This window comes from Pholcus phalangioides, unplaced genomic scaffold, assembly GCF_987345545.1.
Source record: "Pholcus phalangioides strain wild (caught in Gottingen) unplaced genomic scaffold, Ppha-v1.0 ptg000015l_1, whole genome shotgun sequence".
NCBI classification, from domain to species: domain Eukaryota; kingdom Metazoa; phylum Arthropoda; class Arachnida; order Araneae; family Pholcidae; genus Pholcus; species Pholcus phalangioides.
In genome coordinates this window covers 16936331-16958969 of record NW_028301608.1, presented here as the reverse complement: position 1 = coordinate 16958969, position 22639 = coordinate 16936331, and the positions used below count along the sequence as shown (strand labels likewise).

The 22639-nt window shown below is 38.3% G+C and overlaps 1 protein-coding gene across 1 annotated transcript in view; it reads left to right on the top strand.

The window, feature by feature from the left end:
* The first annotated feature begins 436 nt into the window (after positions 1-436).
* LOC149075573 (sorting nexin-32-like) overlaps positions 437-22639 on the top strand; it is a 55036-nt gene continuing 32833 nt past the window's right edge. The window contains exons 1-4 of the mRNA XM_089243060.1: positions 437-668; positions 16537-16761; positions 16891-16989; positions 20929-21059. Coding sequence (XP_089099186.1) covers positions 16537-16761; positions 16891-16989; positions 20929-21059 — 455 coding nt within the window. The 5' untranslated portion in view covers positions 437-668. The remainder of the gene's footprint in view (positions 669-16536; positions 16762-16890; positions 16990-20928; positions 21060-22639) is intronic.

Below are 22639 nucleotides of genomic sequence, written 5' to 3'. Positions count from 1 at the left end.
GTGGGGTGGAGATCTCTTCTGAACAGCACGTTGCAAGGCATCCCAGATATGTTCAATAATGTTCATGTCTGGGGATTTTGGTGGCCAGCGGAAGTGTCTAAAGTCAGAAGCGTGTTCCTCCTGGAGTCACTTTGTAGCAATTCTGGACGTGTGGGGTGTTACATTGTCCTGCTGAAATTTAATACGCTTTGCTCCTACCTACCTCCTATATACATAGGAGGTAGGTAGGAGCAAAGCGTATTAAAGACCCAAAGCGTATTATTGATACGCTTTGGGTAGGAGGTAGTGGCCCTACACGATATTAGGTAGGTGAACCAGTTTTTTTGGCTCTTCAGTGTAATATAAGCTCCATGGAAGCCGTACTTTTTTCATTTGAAGATGGGGCGGTCCAGTTGTTTTTGTGCTCCTCGGACTCTTGAACTGAGACAGAAAAGCCGGAGGGAGGCGTACCATATACAGAAGAGTTGACGCCTCTCCACGAATGTAAACTTTGGTTTCCGTGAGAGAAATTTCATTATCTGTGTTGTTTGCCCAACAGGGACATTTTTTTCTTCTTCTTTTCCCCTTTGAGAGGCGAGACCCACAGAACCTATCGCAGTAGTATTTGCTTATTATGGTTTGAATATCAACTTGTAATAAAAATAATTGTTTTTCCTTCAATTTCAAAGGTAAAGTTTAAATATATTTAATAAGTGCGTGAATTTTTATTGAATTTTTTTTGAATCTCCAAATTCGTAACATAATTTTTCGGTTGTGTGTCGCAAATATAGTTATTTCTAGAAAATGATAAACAAATGAACTTGTATCCATATAGGCGCTGACTTTATCACTTGCAAGTAATCACTGAAACAAGCTAATGGTGATTCCTCCCTGCGTTGACACGTAAGGGGCTAGTCACCATTAGTTTTTTTTTATTGACGGCCTGGATGAGTTACAGCTCCTACAGAAGAAAAGGTTGATGGCCCAGAGATCGGGTGGCCTCAGGGCCATCTTAAGAGCTTCATGGGCCCTCGGGCCAAGTGAATTTTTTTGAGTGGGAAAAATTTATTAATAATGAATTGATATTCTTCAAGTTCATTTATAGTAACCATGACATCTTGAAATAAAACTACTTTAGGGTAGGTGTTTTCAACCAGGAGTCCATGGGCTTTTGGGAAGTAATTTGTGGCGACAAGTTCAGAGGGGGTAGCAAATTTGTATAGTCCACCAGGGGGTAAAACTGTATACAGTCAAACCTCGTTAATGAGTCACTCTTGGGAGAGCAAAAATATGACTTAGTAAGCGGAGTGACTCGTTAAACGGAGTAAGCCATAGCTTGCCAATTCCTGCCCGAGAACAATTAGGACTTCCAAAAAAGTGATCCGTTAAGTGACGCACTAACGAGGTTTGACTGTATCCACCTCTCTCTCTCCCTAGACAGTGAGAAAACAGGTCAGTGAGTGACCAAAAAAAGTGACTTAGAGAATCTGCGATCGACTCAAGAGAGGGATCGTGCCAGTGAATGACTGAACAAGCTACCAAAAGAGTAAACAAACGTGAATGATCAAATGAGTGATCTAAAGAGTGCGAACATTGGAGTACTGTGACCAAAAGAGTACGCAAGCATGTGAGTGACTAAGAGACAGGCGTATTTACAGGGCATGGGTTAAGCCGGACAAAGGCCCTATGGTGGCAAATCTGAGGAATGAGTGAAGAAAATTAGACGAGCATGAGAGATGGATGGCAAAATTCATGTAGCCCACAGGCAGCAACATTATAAATATACCTCAAGGGAAGGGAGAAGCGAGCTTGGATGAAAAATCCATTGACTCATTTTTATAGTACAGTGTGGTAAAGAAATAACTTTGCCCATTTCTAGAGAGTGCGTTCAAGAATGAAGAGAAAAAACAACCCCTGCCCCCTGAACTCACATGGTTATGTTCACAGCAATAACATTTCGAGAAGTTCACATTTTAATACTCACTGTTATGCATTGCTCAGTGATCCACACAGTGGAAAACTATGAATGGGTTTCAACAGCATCATAAATTTTGACACAGGATACAGACAAAGATCTCACCAAAAAGTTGGTGCACTAACCCCTTAGCGGGGACCTCTTGCAGCAGTAATGAGATATGCATCGGTTGGTTCCACGTTTCTGTGTCTAGTGCCAACGTCTATAGGTGCTGCAGGTACCGGTCTAACTACGTTCATGATTTTTCACTGTGTCGATGACTTCGCAATGCTTCAAAAAGAATGTTACTTTTTTTTAAATATTTTTAGCAGTGGCAGAAACCATGAGAGCTAGGGTTTTTTTCTTATTTTTGAGCATATACTCTGAAACGCATATCTTAAATTTCATTCATATTCATCAATTTTTGAGGCTGCTTGAGGATTGTATATGGAAAAGTTATTTTATTACCGTATATACTCGTGTGTAAGCAGAGTTTTTTTGTGGAAAAATTCGTTCCCAAAGTGTGGGGGTCGGCTTATACTTGGGTCAGTTTTTTTGTGAGAAAATAGACCCCTGCAATCAGTAGCCATTTTTGTAACAGTGTTCAAGAAACCAGCATTATTAGTATGAGATATGTTCAAACCCCACAGAACTGATAATGTCAAAGACGAGGCAAAGAAATCGAAATCATTGGCTGGTAGTGGCTAACGTTGATTATACAGTCTTAGATGTGAGCATTAACAAGCCTCTCAAAGATAAAGAAACTACAAAAAAGTGGTGTTTGAAGAAACTTAATATTGGCCCAGTGTGCCAATGGATACATGAGGCGTGGAATTCTGTTTCCACCAAAATTATCATCCGATCCTTCAAAAAGTGTTGCATCAACAATGCAATGGACGGAACTGAAGATATCCTCTTTTAAAGTGACAATGGCGATAACAGCCCAGATGGGGATAAAAACGAAGATGCCGCACCCCCTATGATGATCTGATGGATTACGATGAGCTTGCAGACTCAGAAGAAACGGATTAAAAAGTTTGAATCATTTTCTACTGTAAACTTCCGTAAGCTATTCATTTTGCATGAAAATATACGAATTTTTATTCTCTGAAATGTACGGAGTTTTTGGGGTCGGCTTATACACGGGTTTTCAATTTATTGTGATTTTGGTGGTTCTGAAGTTAGGGGGTCGGCTTATACACGAGTATATACGGTATGTATTTTCTTGGTACAGTCGAACCTCATTAATGTGAACATGCTTAACATGAAAAGAATTCTTGGTCCCGTCATTCTCTATGGCGATATAATGTTAAAAAATTATGTTTAGCGTGAACTTTTTAAATGGAAGATTGCTTTTAACAAGAAAAGATTTGTCAACCTGAATAAAAAAATATGTAGAAAAAATTCAAAGACTGTAAGAGTTGGGTGAATGTATCGTTAATGCGGTAGACAAAGATTGAATGCTGCTTGTATATGTAATTTTTGTTTTAAATCATGGGGGGAAAAAAAGAGCTCTTTAAAAGAGAACTTGATGACCAATTCAATCTATTATATTTGTATAAATTTACAGTACATTAAATTTCAGACTAAACGCAAAGGCTAACGCAAATGGAATGTCATATTCTTTTTCTGTCATGGTTATCTGTCGATGTGAAATTATGAAATTTGGTTAATGTGAAAAGTTTTGATGAAAACTAGTTTCATGTTAGAGATTCGACTGTATTGTACAATACCTATATAATGGTGTTCAAGGTATGGGAGAGAAACACGTTGTTATAGATGGAATATATATATTAACACTAGGGAAAGTGCATCTTGGGACTGAAGAGTAATATTGCTTTAGAGGATATCATTATATAGGATTTTCACTGTATTATTTTTAAAGGTGTATTTACATTATCCTTGAGTGGTTTGCTGGAATTTCCCATTAGTGTTTATGGCTATCACGGAAGACTTCATCGTGAGCATACCTGGAAAGTGGTCCGTGGCCTTCATTTTATTAGTAGTGCAAGGGTTTTACGAATGCAAAATGTGTTAAGAACCTCTGTTGTAGGGCATTACCTCCAAAGCAGAATATACTGAAAACAGTGACGTATATCGTGGAACAATCGGTGCTGTTGCAGAACTGTCTTGGCAAGAATTTAAAGAAAATAACTCTTCTGTGTAGAAAACACTATTGTGAGAATTTTTATGGCAGAATATTCTCAATCAACTGAGGGCGTGTTGTAGTATAATGCAAAGCATTCTGCTTTGGGGGCACTATTAAACCAGACATGCATCTTGTCTATATTCCTTTGCAGAACTTCTAATAAATTGATGCATGTTCGAATGGGTGTGTGCATGAAGTGAATCTTCCGTGAAGTTTGTTTCTGTGTAATATATGTTATGTGTAAATCAATTTTTCTAACTATGCATGAAGTGTAATGGTTGAATAGTATGCCGTTGTAGGCCTGTTGTTCTCTGCAGCGAGACATTTTAACGGAAAGATCAACTCACATTTGTGCCTCAAAGTTGGGAACCACAGAAAACTAATTTCAGCCGACCACCACCTTGGCGACCGAACCTGGGTCTTCGCGATGTGAGTTCATCACTATGACCACTCGACCACCACAGCGGCCACTTTGGGGGGCACTATATTGTCGAATGCAGGGCAATGGTTGAAATTGCCTTTGACAATATAGACTAGGTCTTGTATGGTTCATTTAGTTACTCAGAATTGAAAGTTAGATAAAATTGAAATAGACAAAAATGGCAAATGTTATTTTAATACTTCTATGGCCTATAATTGTTCATGTAAAAATTTAAAACATGATAATAAAACATATTACGTGAAAACGGTTTTGTGTAGTAAAACTAGATGGCTGTGTTGCACCAATAAAAATGTTTTTATTTGTCCACACGAAAGACCCTGTTATTTTTTTTATATGAGGACTGCATCTAGTAACTGAGCTGGCTTTTGTGTATTGTAATGTGCACGATATTCGTTCTGCTCAAACTTTCAGCTCTGTTTGTTGTATTATCACTTTATTTAAATCAAGAAAAACATTACACACACAAACACACAGAGCATATACATTGTTTGTCAGTTCCCCTCCCATCCGGACGGCCTTGACTACCCAATTCCTTGGCTGGTGGTGGTGATTATTACACATCCCCCCCCCTTTTTTTTTTATAGGTTGAGCCTATTAGGGGGGCGAACCATCCTCCCACTTCTAGTGACATAAGGTACCTTGATAGCTGAGTTTTCACTCGAATTCGATGGAGTTGCTGCAGGACAGTGTTCTAATGAAGGAAAGTCCAATTCTTCTTTCTCTGGGTGGAAATTTGGTGATGGGATTAGATGTCTCCTATTTCTTCTATAGATGTTATTTCCCGACTTAATCAGATAAGATCTTGGGAATGAAGTCTCTTTCAGTACTACACCAGTAGCTCTTCTGTCAGTTATCCATACTTCTTCTCCTTCCTGTAATTTCTTTAGATCTCTCACACCATGTCTTTGGTTGTAGTTTTGGCACTGTCTCTCAACTCTCCTTTCTTCCTTGACCTGGATGGTTTTTCTATCCACTGCTTGTGGTTGCAACTGACCTTTAGCTATTGGCAAAGTTGTTTTAATTCTTCTACCCATCAGCAACTCTGCTGGACTGAATCCGTTTTCTAGGGGAGTTGCTCGATATGCCATCAAAGCAATGTATGGATCTTCAGACTTCTTAATCAGCATTTTAACTGTTTTAACTGCTGACTCAACCAGTCCATTACTTTGAGGAAACTTTGGGCTACTAGAAATGTGTGTGAATCCATACCTTTTAGAAAATGTTTGAAATTCCAATGTTCGCACTGGATCAAATTGAGGCCCATTGTCTGATCGAACAATATCTGGAATGCCATGTCGAGCGAATATGGACTTGCAATGGTTTATGATTTCAGCAGCTGTCAGTCTATCAAGTTTTGCAATTTCAGGAAAACGAGAATAGTAGTCAGCTAAAAGAAGATACCACGAATTCTTGTACTTGAACAAGTCCATGCCGATCATCTCCCATGGTCTCTCAGGAAATGGTGTTGGAATGAGAGGTTGGTGCCTGTTCTTAGATTCTTGGATACAAGCCGTGCAATTTTTTACCTTTTCTTCTATTTCTTTACTTATTCCAGGCCAGTAAACAGAACATCTGGCTCTAGCTCTGCATTTTGTAATTCCAAGATGACCTTCATGAATCTGATTTAGCACTTCCCTTTGATGTGATCGAGGAATTATGATTCTACAGCCTCTCATCACTATCCCATCCTGAATGGAGATTTCATAACGATGTTGCCAGAAAGGTAGACAACAGGAATCGACATCTTTCTTTGCAGGCCATCCCGTCATTATATATGATGAAAGTTTCTGACAAACTTCGTCAGCAAGTTGTGCTTCTTGTAGTTCTTCCAGTCTTTTCGACGAAGCTGGTAGAATCTCTTTAACCATTTGAACATATGCATCTATTTCGTCTTCCAATTCATTTGTCTTGTTTGGATACACTTGAGGACTCCTGGATAAAGCGTCTGCTGCATACAGTTCCTTTCCTGGAATGTGAACTATGTCATAAGAGTATCGCATCATCCTTAATTTGATCCTTTGTAGCCTTGGTGACAAGTCGTCCAAATGTTTTTTGGAGAAGATAGGAATCAGAGGTTTATGATCACTCTCTATCTTGAAATGAGTTCCTGTTAGGTAATCCTTAAATTTCTCACAACCCCATGCAATAGCTAAGGCTTCCTTTTCGATTTGGGCGTATCGAGTCTCAGCTGTGGTTAAAGTTCTGGAACCATAGGCAATAACACCAATCTGACCATCATCTTGCTTTTGGCGTAAGGTGGCTCCCAAGCCATATGAAGATGCATCGACAGTAACTATGGATTCCTGGTTGGGATTGAAGATTTTCAAAACAGGATCAGATGACAGTATCTCCTTCCATTTGAGAAAAGCATTTTGCTGAGGCATATCCCAGATAAAATCTATTTTGTTACTGAGAAGCATAGTTAGAGGAGAAAGCACTTCTGCATAATTTGGAACAAAACGAGCCAAGTAATTTGCCATGCCCAACATCTGTTTCAGTTCCTTCTTATTTGTTGGTGACTTATACTCCTTGATAGCAATGATTTTCTCATCATCTGGATGAATTCCTTGGCTATCAATGATGTGACCAAGAAATTTAATTTTGCTCGTTGAGAAGATACATTTTTCTTTGTTCAAAGTCAAATGAACATCCTTCAGTTTCTGGCAAACTTCTCTCAATCTCACATCATGCTCTTCTTGAGTAGACCCCCACTGTCATCCATGTGACAAACTGTTCCACTTGTGTTTTCCAGAATTTGTATCATTCTTCTTTGGAAATGTTCTGGAGCGGAAGAGATTCCAAAGGGTAGTCTAAGAAATCTGAATCTTCCAAACGGAGTAATAAATGTTGTGAGATAAGATGATTTTTCATCCAATGGGATTTGCCAGAATCCTGAATTTGCATCCAGTTTTGAGAACACTTTAGCACCAGATAAGAGATTCAGTGTGTATTCCACTTTGGGTAAGGGATGTAATTCCCGTAGAACATTTTTATTCAGCTCGATCAGATCCACACAAATTCTCACCTTTCCATTACTTTTGGGCACTATGACAACAGGAGAGCACCACTCTGTTGGCTCGGTGACTGGAGTTATGACTTTTTGTTCGACCATCCTTTTTATCTCGATTTCTGTCTTCTTCAAAAGAGGTATGGGTACTCGTCTTGGCGATGTTACTGCACATGGAATGGCATCAGGCTTGAGTTGTATGGAATAGCATTCCTTCATGAGTCCAAGTCCTCCAAACAGTTCAGGAAATTCTTTTTTCGGATCTATTGCAGTAATCCATTGAACAACACTGATATTGGGTCCTAAACCAAAGGATATCAAAGCTGGTTTCCCAAGAAGACAGTTTTTCAAGCCATCGATGACATAGATTTCTTCTGTGCATTTCTTGTTTACATAGCTCAGAGGTGCTTCGAACATGCCCAGCACTTTTAACGGAGTGTTATCTGGACCACAGAGAGTTCTATCAGCTGGTTTCAAATTCAATTTCTGAAACATCTTGTGATACAAAGTTGCAGGTATTACTGTATGATCTGCTCCGCTATCTAGTCGAAATTTCAATTTCTTATTCATAATATTGACAAAAACTGTCCAATCCTGGTTTGTGTTGTCTTGAATATGACCCAAGAACGAAATTTTTGAATGCTGGTTTGGTTTCTTTGCTAAACAAACGTTTCCGAAATGTCCCAGTTTCGAACATTTAAAACATTTGGCATCTCTAGCTGGACATAATCTTCTCTCATGTTTCTGCTTGTCACACCATTTGCATGTCTCCGAATGTTGGGAATCTGAAAAGTTCTTGCTCTTTGGTTTATTTTTCACACCAGACTTTTGATATTGAAAGTGATCAAATTTTCTTGAAGACATTGCATGTATAGGAACATTGGTTTCCGTTTCATTGAGTTTATGTTGTTGCTGCTTGATTGATTCACTAAGCCTAACTTGTTCTACCGCTTTTGTTAGTGTAAGTTCGGCATCCAGTTGCAACCTTTCACTTAGAGGTTTATCTCGAATACCAACAACAATACGATCACGTATGAGTTGATCATGCAATTCTCCATAATCACAATGTTCAGCAAGGCTGTATAAAGCAGTAATGAAGTTGTTTACTGATTCTCCTTCTTGCTGCACACGTTTGTTGAACTGTGCTCGTTCAAAAATTGTATTCTTTTTAACAATGAAATGATCACTAAACTTCTTCACAACAAATTCATAGTTTCCCCTTTCAGTGTCAGCCAACTTGAAAGAAGTGTAAATGTCCTCGGCTTGTTCACCCATAATATAAATCAGCGAGTTTACCTGCTCTTCTCCCGTCTTGGTGGAGAGCCCAGAAGCTATACGGAATCTCTGGAAGCGAGTTATCCATCTTGACCAGTTTGCAGGTGTTGAAAATGTAAAATTGTCCGGCTGGTTCATCTGCATTGCTGGAATGGCAAAAGGAAAGTGCTCTGGATCAGTCATGTTTACTTTTCAGATTGAAAGTTCCTTGCAAGTACTGATTTTCATCTACTTGATGTGTATCAGAACATTTTTTTTCTCTGCTGCTACTTTGTTGTCATGGCCTTTTACCGCTGCCACCATGTTGTATTATCACTTTATTTAAATCAAGAAAAACATTACACACACAAACACACAGAGCATATACATTGTTTGTCAGTTCCCCTCCCATCCGGACGGCCTTGACTACCCAATTCCTTGGCTGGTGGTGGTGGTGATGATTATTACACACTGTTGATGTCCCCCCACTCTCGATTTGAGATTGCCAAAAAGTGTGGGTTGATTGAAATTTCATAATAAAACTGTTCCTACAGCTAAATATTTGAAAATGCAGTCAAACTCTGTTATAATGGCATCAGAGATTCTGCAGAATTTTGTTGGTTTACTGAGGTGTCACAATCAAGCGTGACGTTTTAAGTATGAAATATGTGCAATAATATGCTATGTATAAAGCCTCCATACCATGCAATATGCTAGGCATTATTGATTGTGGAAAATAAAAAATTAATGAAACTTTTTGTTTTAATTGAATGATCAGGGGTGGCTTAAGCAAGGGTGCGATACACTGAAGCTGAAAATGATAAGGGCAGCATCTTATAGCTTTAGCTAGACCAAATTTTTGAAAAATTTTCCAAAAGAGTAGAATTTACTTGACATCATGCTTTTGAGCCATATCTTAACGATGTTTAAGAAACTAGCAGGGCCTGGGACCAAAATACCAGCAACAAGAAGGTACTATGTCACAAGAGGCAAGTGTGCATTCTGGTTCCTCCAATTCTATTTTTCCGAAATGGTTGAATATAAGCAAAGGGAAAATTTGGCTTCTGACTTGTCTCTGGAGCACAAAGAAATACCTTTTTAAAAATAAATTTCTTATGAAATGTTGCCGGAAAAGTGTAAGTAATGGTAGATCGTCAATGAGAGCCTGGATGTGGATTAAGTAATCTCTGGCATAATTAAGAACAAAAAATAGTTCTGCACATAAAAGCGGGTCAGTTTCTTTAAACACGTGGGACATAGTTATACATATTTTGCTTTTCAAAACATTGGTGTCTGGCTTTATATTTAAAAAAAAAAAAAAATCAGGTTTATCCCAGGGTCCCGTAGGCAGAAGTCCTGTCATTCTCCCGCCAGGATTGTCTTTAGGGGCAGCACATGAAGCTTTCCACCTGGGTGACAGGTAAGCTTGAGCTGCCCCCTGGAAATGATGAAGACATACCTATGGAATTAGAAGAAATATTCAGTTTTATGGAATCCTTAATAATAAAAACTGCAATTCTCTGAATTTATGGTACTGAATTCATTGATAATAAATTTATCTTCCGGTTGAGAATCTTTTGCTTTCATAATCACTTGAGGAAATGAATGAGTGGAGAGTTGTTGCTTACTATGCTATTACGGTAGTCAAAAGGGGGGGGGAAGATCAGAAGAAAATCGACCCCCCCCCCCTCCTTTCCTGGGTTGAGTCATAGGGCTTTGATGCAACACATACTTTCAGAAACCAAAACCATTCAGAAAGACACCTATCAATGATAAGCAAGTAGACTGGTTTTGACTGAGTAAAACAAGCCTGTACCATATTTGTTGAAGTGGATGGGCTTTAAAATCCATTCTCGGACATCTCTTCAAGTGAAATACAAAGCTCGAAGAAATATCAAACGCAGATAAGAGATAACAATACAGGATCTTGATCCATGGGAAGAAACCATAATTTGCAGTGAATACAGTACTATAAATGAAAGCAACATCAATAGGTTGACGTAATGGCTTCTAGGAGCACTACCAATATTTTCATGTAGAATGGATGGAGACTGAACAATGAATAAGTCCGGCACATTAACCATATAATGAGTATTTTTTTTTATTGTTGCATATCAATAGAATAACAAACATTTTCTCCATGTGCAGGACTTCAATTCTAGGAATTTCTCTGGAGAAAGCCATAAAAACAAAACAAAGATGGCAGAAAATGTGTTTTATCTGAGGTCATTACGTAATGTTAATGTTATGAGTAGAGCCCGGATTATATGCATTTGCATATTTTGGCCTGTTTTTAGTATTAATGCATATAAATGCATAAAATCAAAGAATTTTCTGTATAAGTGCATATTTTTGAAGGTTTATGTAAGCTCAATTTTTTTTTATAATTTTTCAAATAAATATTCATAATATTTTTATAACATCGATTTTTTTCCCCGCATCTGAATTTTAGTGAATTAATATATATTTATAAAGTATTTTACGAATATTAACCGTTTTATTGTAAAGCCTGGATCATAGACACAAGTGTTGAATTTGGGTTAAATGTTTTTTTAGAAATGGTGTCGAAATTCTTTTGTTAATGCTACTTTCGTTATTGAGCAGCTACAACAAACTGAAAATGAAAATACAAATACAAATACAAATACAAATACAACGCCACAACAGGCAAAATGCCCAACGAGGTGGCTGATAAAAAGATGCCCATAAAAATATGGTTGTCATATGTTTCAAAAATACAGCAACCCAATTAAAAATGCAATTAACACAAATTACAAACAATATATACACATGATAAAATATTATACGATGCCCATAAAGATTACTTATGGTTGTCTTATTCTAAGAATGGATAGCTTCTCGATTTACCCCAACATGTTTATCGTATTTCTTTTTAAACGTGTCAATTGTGTTACAATTTACTACCTCCGGGGGTAAGCTATTCCATTTATTAACAACCCTATTGGAGAAAAATTCCCTGCGACACCATAACCTTGCATTGTCCCTCACCAATCGATACTGGTGTCCCCTTGTAAAAGCAGTCGATTGGCGGTGTACTAAAAGTTCATGGTCCATCCTATCCATCCCATTGAAAATTTTGAACACTTCGATCATATCTCCTCGACACCTGCGTTCATCCAATGTAAACATATTCAAAAAATGAAGTCTTTCTTCATAACTCAAGCCCTGTGTGCCAATAAGGACACGCGTAGCTCTTCTCTGCACCCCTTCAACCAAGTCTATGTCCATCTGTAGGTATGGTCTCCAAAACCTTACAGCATACTCCAGTCCAGGACGAACTAAGCCTCGAAAAAGAGGAAGAATGACTTTAGGAGAACGCGAAGAGACCTTTTTGAAAATGAGACCAAGCATTCTATTCGATTTTTTGACAACCGCTGAACAATGTTCAGAAAACTTAAGTCGCTCGTCAATGAGAATTCCCAAATCGGTGACTCTAGTTGCATCCGGGATAGTGACACCATTCAACTCGTAAGAGAACCGTTGGTTGTTCGAACCAAAATGAGCGACCATGCACTTATCTACGCTAAACGTCATGCTCCATTCATTTGCCCATGCTGCAATCTTGTTTAAGTTGGTCTGGAGCAACTCCCTATCGCTTTCATTCCCGATTACCCCCATTAGCTTCACATCATCTGCGAATTTGCTAGTAATTCCATCGATACCCTGATCGAGTTTATCGATAAAAAGTGAAAAAAGTATGGGGCCAAGGACACTTCCCTGAGGAACTCCACTTGTGACGTCTGTCCAACCAGAGAATTCCCCGTTCACCATAACTCGTTGCGACCTATCTCTTAACCACGATTCTATCCAATTCAGCAAGTTGCCCCCTATTCCAATCTCGTGTAAACGCTTCAAGAGTTTGCCATGTTGGACCCGATCGAATGCCTTCTGGAAATCAAGGTAAACAACGTCGACATTTTTGCTCTTACCCAAAGCCTTAGTCACGTAATCATAGAAGCAAAGGAGGTTAGTTACACATGACTTCCCCTTCCTGAACCCATGCTGATTATCCGACAATACATTATTCTCGTCTATCCACTTCACAAACTGCCTTTTGATGATAATTTCCAAAATTTTCGAGAGGGAGCTCGTCAAACTCACTGGACGATAATTAGACACCACTTCTCTACTACCCTTCTTAAATATCGGAACAACGTTAGCCAGTTTCCAATCTCTCGGGACGATACCCTCAGCAACACTACTCCTGTATATCTGTGCGACTGGCCCCAACAATTCATTAGCACCTTCCCTGAGAACCCTGGGATAGATATCATCTGGTCCTGGTGCTTTGCTTGCACATACATTTCTTAGAAGATTTAGGACCTCCACGTCTTCCACTTGAATATCGTTGAGCGTTTTATTACCCCATGCAACACCCGTATATCGAATATCATTATCTCCATTAAAAACCGACGCGAAAAAGTCATTGAAAGCACTACACATGCCTACATTGCTCTCTACTTTTGAGCCTCCTATCGAGAGGGGGCCAACTGTCCCCTTACATCCATTATTGACGTATCGAAAAAATGATTTTGGGTCAGAGCCAATGTTATCTGCCAACCTAGATTCAACTTGCTTTTTACTATCCCTTATCGCTTTCTTCAACAGTCTTCTTTTATCAGTAAACAATGATAGGTCACCTCGTCCACTTTTATACTCTCTGAATGCTCTTTTCTTTTCAAGATAAAGGTTCCGCACGCTATCCGTGAACCATAGAGGGTGTGATGTACAAACACGCTTTTTTCGAACAAAGGGTATGACGTCGTGCAAAACAGAGGACAGCTTCGTACTAAATTCTTCCCATTGACTTACCACCCCTACTGATTCCAACCGGTCTTTGAAAACTTCCGCTAACCTTCTTCGCAAAACATCAAAGTTAGTTCTCCGAAAACAAGGAACCAATCTTTTGTTATCAACCTTACCCGAGGAAAAGTTACAGTGAAATCTGACGATACGATGATCACTGGAAGAAAACTCTTCCCCCACCGAAACATGTTCAACTAGATCCTCAGAACTAGTAAGAACTAAATCCAAAATAGCAGTACCCCTAGTGGCTTCTGATACATGCTGATACAAAAAATTTTCGAGCACCAACTTAAGAAAGTCTCTTTCATACTGATTTCCAGATGAAAGGTTCTCCCAATCAATACCCGGGTAATTGAAATCCCCTAGTATGAGAACCCTCTTTCGCTTACACATGTAGGAAATTTCATCGTGCATTTTGGCTATGTAGTTTTGATCCCTATTCGGTGGATTGTAACAAACCCCAACAATAAGCTTATGACGTCTTTTGTTCTCAAGTTCAACCCATATGGTTTCAATATCACTTCTCTGTACGTTACACTCTCTAGCCTTCAAACATGATTTCACGTATATCAACACTCCACCCCCTTTCCTATCAGATCTATTTCTCAAAAAAGTATCGTATCCGGAGATGTGTAAGAAAGATTCATCCCCATCGTTTGCCCAAGATTCTGTAATGGCTATAAGATCCAAGTCCTCCACAACTATCATAGTTTCTAAAAAATCTTTCTTGTTACCCAAGCTCCTGGCATTTATTAACACACATTTTAATTTGCCCGGTGGTTTGTTGTCAATCGAGAAGCCATCCAAGTCAGAGGTGGGTAATTCCCCGTCAGTACTGTTGTGATTATCATTAACTAACCCGCATTCCCGACTACGTGGTCTGGGAGTAAAAAACCTGACCTAAGACTATCGTAAACCTCCCAGACCCCTCTCTTATTTAGATGGATCCCATCCGAACGAAGCCACCTATCGGTAAATGCGGGAAGCTCCAAGAACGTGACCCCAAGTGAGGAGCAAATGTCCTTCAGGCCTATATTGAATTGGTGGATCCTACTCCTATATCCCCTACTACCCCTTGGCAGCACTGGAATCACTGCCACATCTGAACCCCCCTCCCTAGCGGATAATAGTAAATCCCGGTACTCTGACAGAGACTCACTAATATTCGCTCCTACCTGATTTGTTCCCACCCACAGAATCACCCGCAAGGGCAACTTTCGGCGATGAAAAACGTCTCGAACGTTGCCAATCTTCCCCCCAGGAAGACAACAGCGCTCGAAACCCCGAAAATCCCTACACACTCGGTTCCCAAGTTCCCTAACCATAGAATCGCCGATGATTAAACCCCTATCACTATCCCCCTCTACCTCATCCACGACCACCCATTCGAAAAAATATATAGAAGTTATTTTCATATGTGGTATATATATATATTATATGAGGGGTATTTTTTTGTGAATAAATACGTATGCAATACAAAAATACAGAATACACAGCACAGAAATACAAAAGATGCATTTCAAAGACTCATTTGCTTTTTTTTGCATGGTGATTTTTTTCAATGCATATTTTCTCATTTTTGGTGCATATTTCGGAATTTTTGACTTTCAAGGAAACAGTTATTTTCCGGATATTATGCGGCGATGAACTCGGAAAGAAAAGTCATCTCATCTCCGCCGGGACACGAACCCAGGCCCTCTTGCATACCATGTATCCTGAACTCTCCCATCTCTAACTCTGTATCTTAGCAACTCACCACTACAGCACTCCTCTTGCATACCAGGCAAGCATGCTACCATCTACACCACTGGAGACATGACCCTGTCTTCCTTATTTCAAGCCCTGTGGCGTGAGGCACTGAAGTAGAGGCATTAGCAGCTTCTCTTAACTTCATGACTTTTCTTTCTGAGTTCACCTCAGCATAATATCCGGAAAATAACTGTTTCCTTGATATCTCGGGCTGAGAAAAGTCATCTATATTCTGGGGGTGTTTAATGCATATTTTGGGATTTTCAGTATTTTGGTATTTCAAGTGCACATTTTGTATTTTAAGGGTTTAGTTTTGCATTTACAAGTAAATATTTTTGCATTTACAAGTAAATATTTTTGCATTTACAAGTAAATATTTTTGCATTTACAAGTAAATATTTTTGCATTTACAAGTAAATATTTTTGCATTTACAAGTAAATATTTTTGCATTTACAAGTAAATATTTTTGCATTTACAAGTAAATATTTTTGCATTTACAAGTAAATATTTTTGCATTTTTAAGTGCATATTTGCATATTTTTAGAGCATATTTTGCCACTTTTTTAGTGCATGCAATCCAGGCTCTGGTTATGAGCAAGGTTCATTAACATTATTTTTTATGGGAATCAGTTGCATCTCCCATTTAATGTCATTATAATCGAGGTGTCGTTACAAACGAGGTTGTTGTAACTGAATTTGACTTCATAAAAACAAACTATGCGAAGAAAAAAATTGGGACAGTCATTTGAAACCATTGGGAGAGGGTTTTACCCCTTATGCCAATAGGGCTGCTATGTGGTCTGGGGGGGGGGGCAATCCAGGTTCAAACTCTGTTGGCTGCACCATGATAGTAGGCTGAAGTTTGTTTGCTGCAATTTTCCAACTTCTACATGCAAATATGAGTCAATCTCATCGTTTAAAAAAAAACTTTGGCAGAGGGGAAAACTTTTAACACAATACTTACATAACATGAAAATTCAGGCGTATCTCATTTTTACTTCAAAATATGGAAGACTGTGGCACCAGTCGAAGCATGGCCATAGCACCAGCAAAGCCATAAATCTACAAATAGTATGTTTCTGCAAAAAGATAAAGATCCAGCATTGTCCATAGCTGAAATTTATGCATGTTAAAATACATTACAGAGGATGATACATAATCTTAATGTTTGCAGATGGAGTCATCTGATCAAGGTGAGGTAGTGGAGAACGATGCTAAAGAAAACAGCGGTGACTCTGCTTCAAACCACAATTCGCCAACGTTAGAGACTGTGTCTGGCTTCTCCAGTTGCTCTTCTCTTGCACCTCCAGAACCCTTCGAACCATTATTTACTGTCAAGTTCACTGGACCCGTCGAGAAAGATGGCGATGTAGTCAAGTATACAATCAAGTCTAAGAGAGTAAGAATTTATTAATTACAGAAAAGTTTACGTTGCTATATTTTATTGCATAATACTTTTTTTTTTTGTGACTAGCATATAGTTCAGTATTTCTATTATTTTAATGCATTGACTAATATTTTATCTTAGGTCGGTGATGGTAGCGAGTGTGTTGTTTTTCGCCAATACGAGGACTTTGAATGGCTTGATCATTGCCTTATTACTTCCAATCAACTGCCTGGTTTAATAGTAAGTGCTCAAGATTCTGAACTTAGTTGCAGGAGGGACAGACTATGGGAACAATATGCAGGGCCGTTAAAAAAAATGAACCAGAATTTGAGAAGGGGAGGGAACAATCTTTTTTTTGTCATGTGATGTAGGGTTGGAAATAAAATGTAGAGGTTTATATATATATAGGGAGGCAGCAAGAATTTTGTGTTAGCAAAAATGGATGCTTGTTGCATTTTCTAGCATCTTCCTCAAAGTGAGTGTCGCAGCTTCTAGGGGCAATACAGTGAGCTAAGCTACCAATATTGTGTGCATATTCACTGTTCTGAAGCTGTTATTTGTCAGATTATTCTGGGATAGGATGTCCAGATGATACCTGAAAAACCTGGACAAAGCATGGAATCTATTGATAGAAATCAGGACATTTTCAAAACCCTTCATTTGGTGGAAATTACAGTATAAAATTGTAAACTTGTTAACTTAATGTTTTTTCGAAAATATTATCACACAACTTCTATACAAAAGTGTCAAAATTAGTAAAACATCAGCAGTCTGATGATTTACTAATTAAAACATTAAACATCAGCAACACATGGTGACAGCAGTCTTGTATTACACAGGATTAAAGGTTGTATGCCACGAAGGAGGGAGAGGTGTGTTACGTTATATACACATAAATTACTGGGGGGGGGGGATTCAAGTAATCTTAGTCACATGTGCCAATGTCAATGGTTCTACGTATTTAATTAGTTGAGAGTAGAGATCTATAAAACGAAGATTGTGATGGCTGCACACGATTTTTGATAAGTTCTCATCAACCACCACACAATTTTCAAGCCCCCAATAATTGCATTGTCCACTTTTGCTTCATTAAAGTCCTTACCTGCAACTTTGAATAAAAAATGCAAAAATATTCTAATTACTTATATGAATAAGAAAAGACATACCATATAACAAACATTAGAATGAACTTTGGGTTTATGAATCACAAAAAATTATTCAGTTTACAAACTTGCTGTGGTTTAAAAACATCAAGCTGAAAAAAATTAGATTAAAGGAACAATAGAGAGAGAGAGAGGAAATTAAGGAGTATGGCCACATAGCAATTTTTTTAATTCTTTCCTATTTCAAATACGACTCCTCTTATCCTCTTCCCATAAATCAGCTGTCCATTTGAAACTTGTTATATTACCTCTTAAAGTTTGTCCCATGAATTTGGAATCATCCTGCCAAACTGAACTGTGGGAGGGGATTAAGCCCATCTTGTTTCGGCAAATGGAAGTAACTGATTGACGATGCATCTCTAGAAAATTTTGCAGGATATATCGGTTAACGATATCGGGCTATAATTATTCGGATCCGCCCTGGAGCCTTTATTCTTATAAATTGGACTAATAACTGCAGATTTCCAAGAGCATGGGATAGACCTGTAGTCATAGAAGGATGTGAAGATGGAGCTAAGCAGAGAAGATATCGGGTCTGAAAGAAGTTTGTAGAAACAACTGGGTATTCCGTCAGGACCTGGAGGTGATCGACCAGAAAGAGAAGCAATAATGGCTTTTATCGTCTGAGTGCTGAACATGTCACGAAAGAAGGGATGATCATTTATAAGGCCTTGATAACGATGGTCGAAACCGGAACAACTGAAATTATATGAACCAGAAAATATGTCCACAAAAACGTTTGCTTTCTCATAATCTTCTGTTATCGTGGTACCATTCACAGTTAGCGTTGGTATGTCCCGAGATACACGAAGTCTACTGCGGACATCTCGGTGGAAAAAGTTCCGATCATGATTTTTACAGAGGTTGAGGAGATGTAAACTCTCTTTCTCTTGGACGTAATTTGCATAGTTCCTAGCCATGACCTTGTATTGTTCTTTATTGGTTTGACTAGGTATTGATCTATATTGATGCCAAGCATGCAATTTCCTATTGTTTAGCATTCGTAAAACCTTATCTTTTTTTCTAAATCTCATTTTTGACGGGGAACATGTTCACGAGACCGCAGAAATAGAGCTGGCAAAGCATCCCCAGCTGAGATAGTTCCAGCCAGTACTTGGTTCTGCCGATCTTTTACAATAGTTGATAATCGTGGATAATCTGCATTGTAATAGTTTAGTGTTGATCGGCAATCTAATCCTGTTGTAATATGCAATAAGAAGTGTATCGGCAAGTGGAGTGGATTATCGCTGTTGCAGAAGGGTGGAAGTGCATATACGTCGTAGACCACCGAAGGATCGGTAGCAAACAGAAGATCTAAGAAGTTTTCCCCTTTCGTGGGAAAATCGACCAACTGAACAAGGCCTAGTTCTGCTGATATTGACATGAACTGTGACTTCAATTCAGATGAAAATCTCCCGTTTATCCAATTGATTCCCCGCATGTTGAAGTTTCCGACCAAAATCACCGGAAAGCACGCAGAGCAGTAACGCCTTAGTTCTTTCCAAAACTCACACTAATGATCTAAATTACATGCTTTATTTGGTGGAACGTTCGCCGTAATAAGCCTGCACTTCCTATTTCCGCTTTTTATATCCACCGATATTATCTCAACATCTTGATTTCCATTATGCACGTTCACCAGTTTAGGTTTCAGGCTGCTTCGAATAATAATGTATACACCTCCTCCCGCAGTAGTTTCTCTGTCGTATCGGAAAATATCGTATCCTGGTAGACATATCAAGGAAGACTAAACTGACTGATGTAACCAAGTCTCTGCTATACACAGAATGTCGACCTCGTATGACTGAATGCAGCAACGCAAATCGTCAATTTTATTCACAAAACTTCTGGGGTTCATGAATATACCTGTAACTCTTGATTTAGAATCGGATGCGTGTTCATTTGTTGAAGAAATTGACGATGACTCTTGTCCACACAGTCATTGTTGATTAGAGGTGTCCCTCTGACCGGGCAATGCTTTTGTTATAGTACAATCTCCAGCCGGATCCTCCAGAAGATATCTGGGAATACCAAAAAACTCTCTGATGTGTATACCAGATGGCCAGTGGAATGGATCACTCAATGAATACCAATTACTATCGACAGTGGTTAGTACAAAAGATGCATAGTTGTTTGAGTTCCTTGTATTCAGCTTAACGCAGTCGTACTCGAGTTGCGTGTCCTGCAGTATGCGACGTACGTCTGAGATAGATGTCTCTGGAGCAAATCTGTTCACCAGCGATTGACGTCTGCGAACCGTCGCCACTACACGCTCCTGCGACGTGGTAGACATTCCCACTCTGAATTCATTATGCCGATCAGTCCCAGTTGCGACGTTGGATTGCTGTAAACGGTTAGGTGGTACTTGATTAATATCATCCACTTTCAAGCGAGGTTGGACTGCCCGAAAAGTGTTGTTATTTGACAAATTTTCCTTTCCCCTCAAAGTATCAGTCAATATTTGGGCATACGAAGCGGTAGCGACAGGCTCTGGCAATGATTCACAATTGTTTGCTCCAGATGAGTTTACGTTTGAGCGCATAGCATTTGACAAGTTAACTATCTCTGACTGCATTCCGGGAATGATCTGGGCAATGCTCTCTAGTCTACTAAAACGTTCCTCAAACTTCTGAAAGTTTCTCTCAATAATCTCTGAAATATTAGCAGTTTCATGGATACTAGGCGGCGGCTCAGAGTAGTAGAGTGCTGAAACTTTTTCTTTTCAAAATGTGACCGGTAATGAATTTAGGGAGTTCTGAAACAGTCAAATGTGGAAGTATATTATTGTTTGTATAAAAAGATGTATGAGATGTGAATTAAGACTTTTAGCTTGTTTTTTTTTATTGAGAAGATTGAAATTTTTATATCTTCGGTTGTGATAAGGATAAGCAAAAATTGAGTGGTAAATTAAGATGGTGACATGTGATGCAAATTACGCTCTACATAATGATACATTTTCATCATTTAAGTTTTCCTGTATTAGTTTTGTAACACTGTTGCAATTTTTTTTTTGCAGATCCCTCCCTTACCTCCAAAACCACCGATAACAACAGAAATGGCTGAAGCAAAGTCGAAGAAGCATTTGGGTGTAGACACCAAAACATTGATGGGAGATCAGTTCAATAAAGATTGCCTTCATTTAGAACAGTGAGATTTTTTTTAGGGTTTGTTGGGTTTTACTGCAGTTGTTTCAATTTTGATCACTTGTGGATTTTCATTCAACAATTTATGGATATTAGTTCAACATTTTATGTTTCATTATTTTAAAAATTTATAATGTTTGAGAGAAGAAATCATATTGCTCTCTATTATTCAAAATACAAACCATATTATTTTCAATGTTTTGGAGCTTCGTTCATGCAGTGTTTCATTCATGGCAATGTAAATTTCATCAAAAATTTATTTTTAACATTTTTAATGATTTACATTTTGAAACTATTTTTCAATTACTTGCTAAATTTTACTTGTGTTCATTGATGAAAATTGAAGGTATTGTACCTGGAATAAAAGGTAACTTTTTCTTTCTTGTGAGGAAAAAACGTGACCCACCTCGATTTACTTTTAAGCTTTCAACCTCTTCAAATCCCAGAAATAAATCCTTTTTATTTGTACTTAATTCTGTTTTCATCCTTTTACATTATTAAAATAATCAAGAAAAATGTTTAGGGTAATTTTTTAAATTATAATTCAGCCACACCTAAATGCTTGCATTTGATTTGCATATTGTCACTATAACTTTATAACATTGAAAACGTGCGGTGTTACGAATTAAAAACATTATTCTCTATTTAAAAAAATGTATTGATTACAATATATGTTTGTGGTGATATGTAAGTATAAGTTGCATTCTTTACATTTCATTCATTCAATACAGTTTAGCTTTGATTTCTCGTTTCGTCAAAACTTGTGACACCCCATATGGTGCAGAAACAACAACAACTTGTAACAACTTGAAACATTGAATTACTGAAAAGTAATATCTTAAACCACTCAATTTTTTCTTCCTCAGCAGATGAAAAAAATGTTTCTGACTTTTTATGAGCTTAAAATCTATTAATGCCTCTTATCCCCCCCCCCCCTGAGAGTTTCATCTATCTTATAATGATGAATACACTGAATTTAGTTGCATTGTATTACAGCCAGGTCCGGATTAATCATTAAGCAAAATAAGTTAATATAAATAGGGCATCTGGAGAATAGGGGCACTGCAAAAAATGTCAAATATGGTACTTTTTAAAAAAAAATTTTACCCAGCATCAGCCATCCTGTAGAAATCTTAAAATGTTGAGAGCGCTTGATTGAACAGTTGAAGATATTTATCAAAAGGTTGATCATTGTTGCAACTAAGGCAGGAGGGGGATGGGAGTGTGATGTCCCGGGCGCTGCACCAGGAAGGGCACTGAGTTTAATCTTTTCCGTTAAGAATTATGGGGAGGGGCATTAAAGGGGATATGGATCCCATAAGTAACAGTAAATTTTCGTTTCTAGATGTGGCCCTGTCACAAAAGCAGAGACACTTAAGTTAATTGTGAACAAGAACTTTAGTTAATTCTCAGTTTTTGTATTGAGATTTTGCTGAATTTCCGTAAAGTATGCTCAGAGCCATTGCACTAGCATCACAGGCCCCCCCAGGTGAAACAATTTTTCTTATGCCCTTACCTAGCAATAAATAGCCCTTACCCTATCGATTTATATACTCATTCTCTCCAAAATTTTAACCATATCAA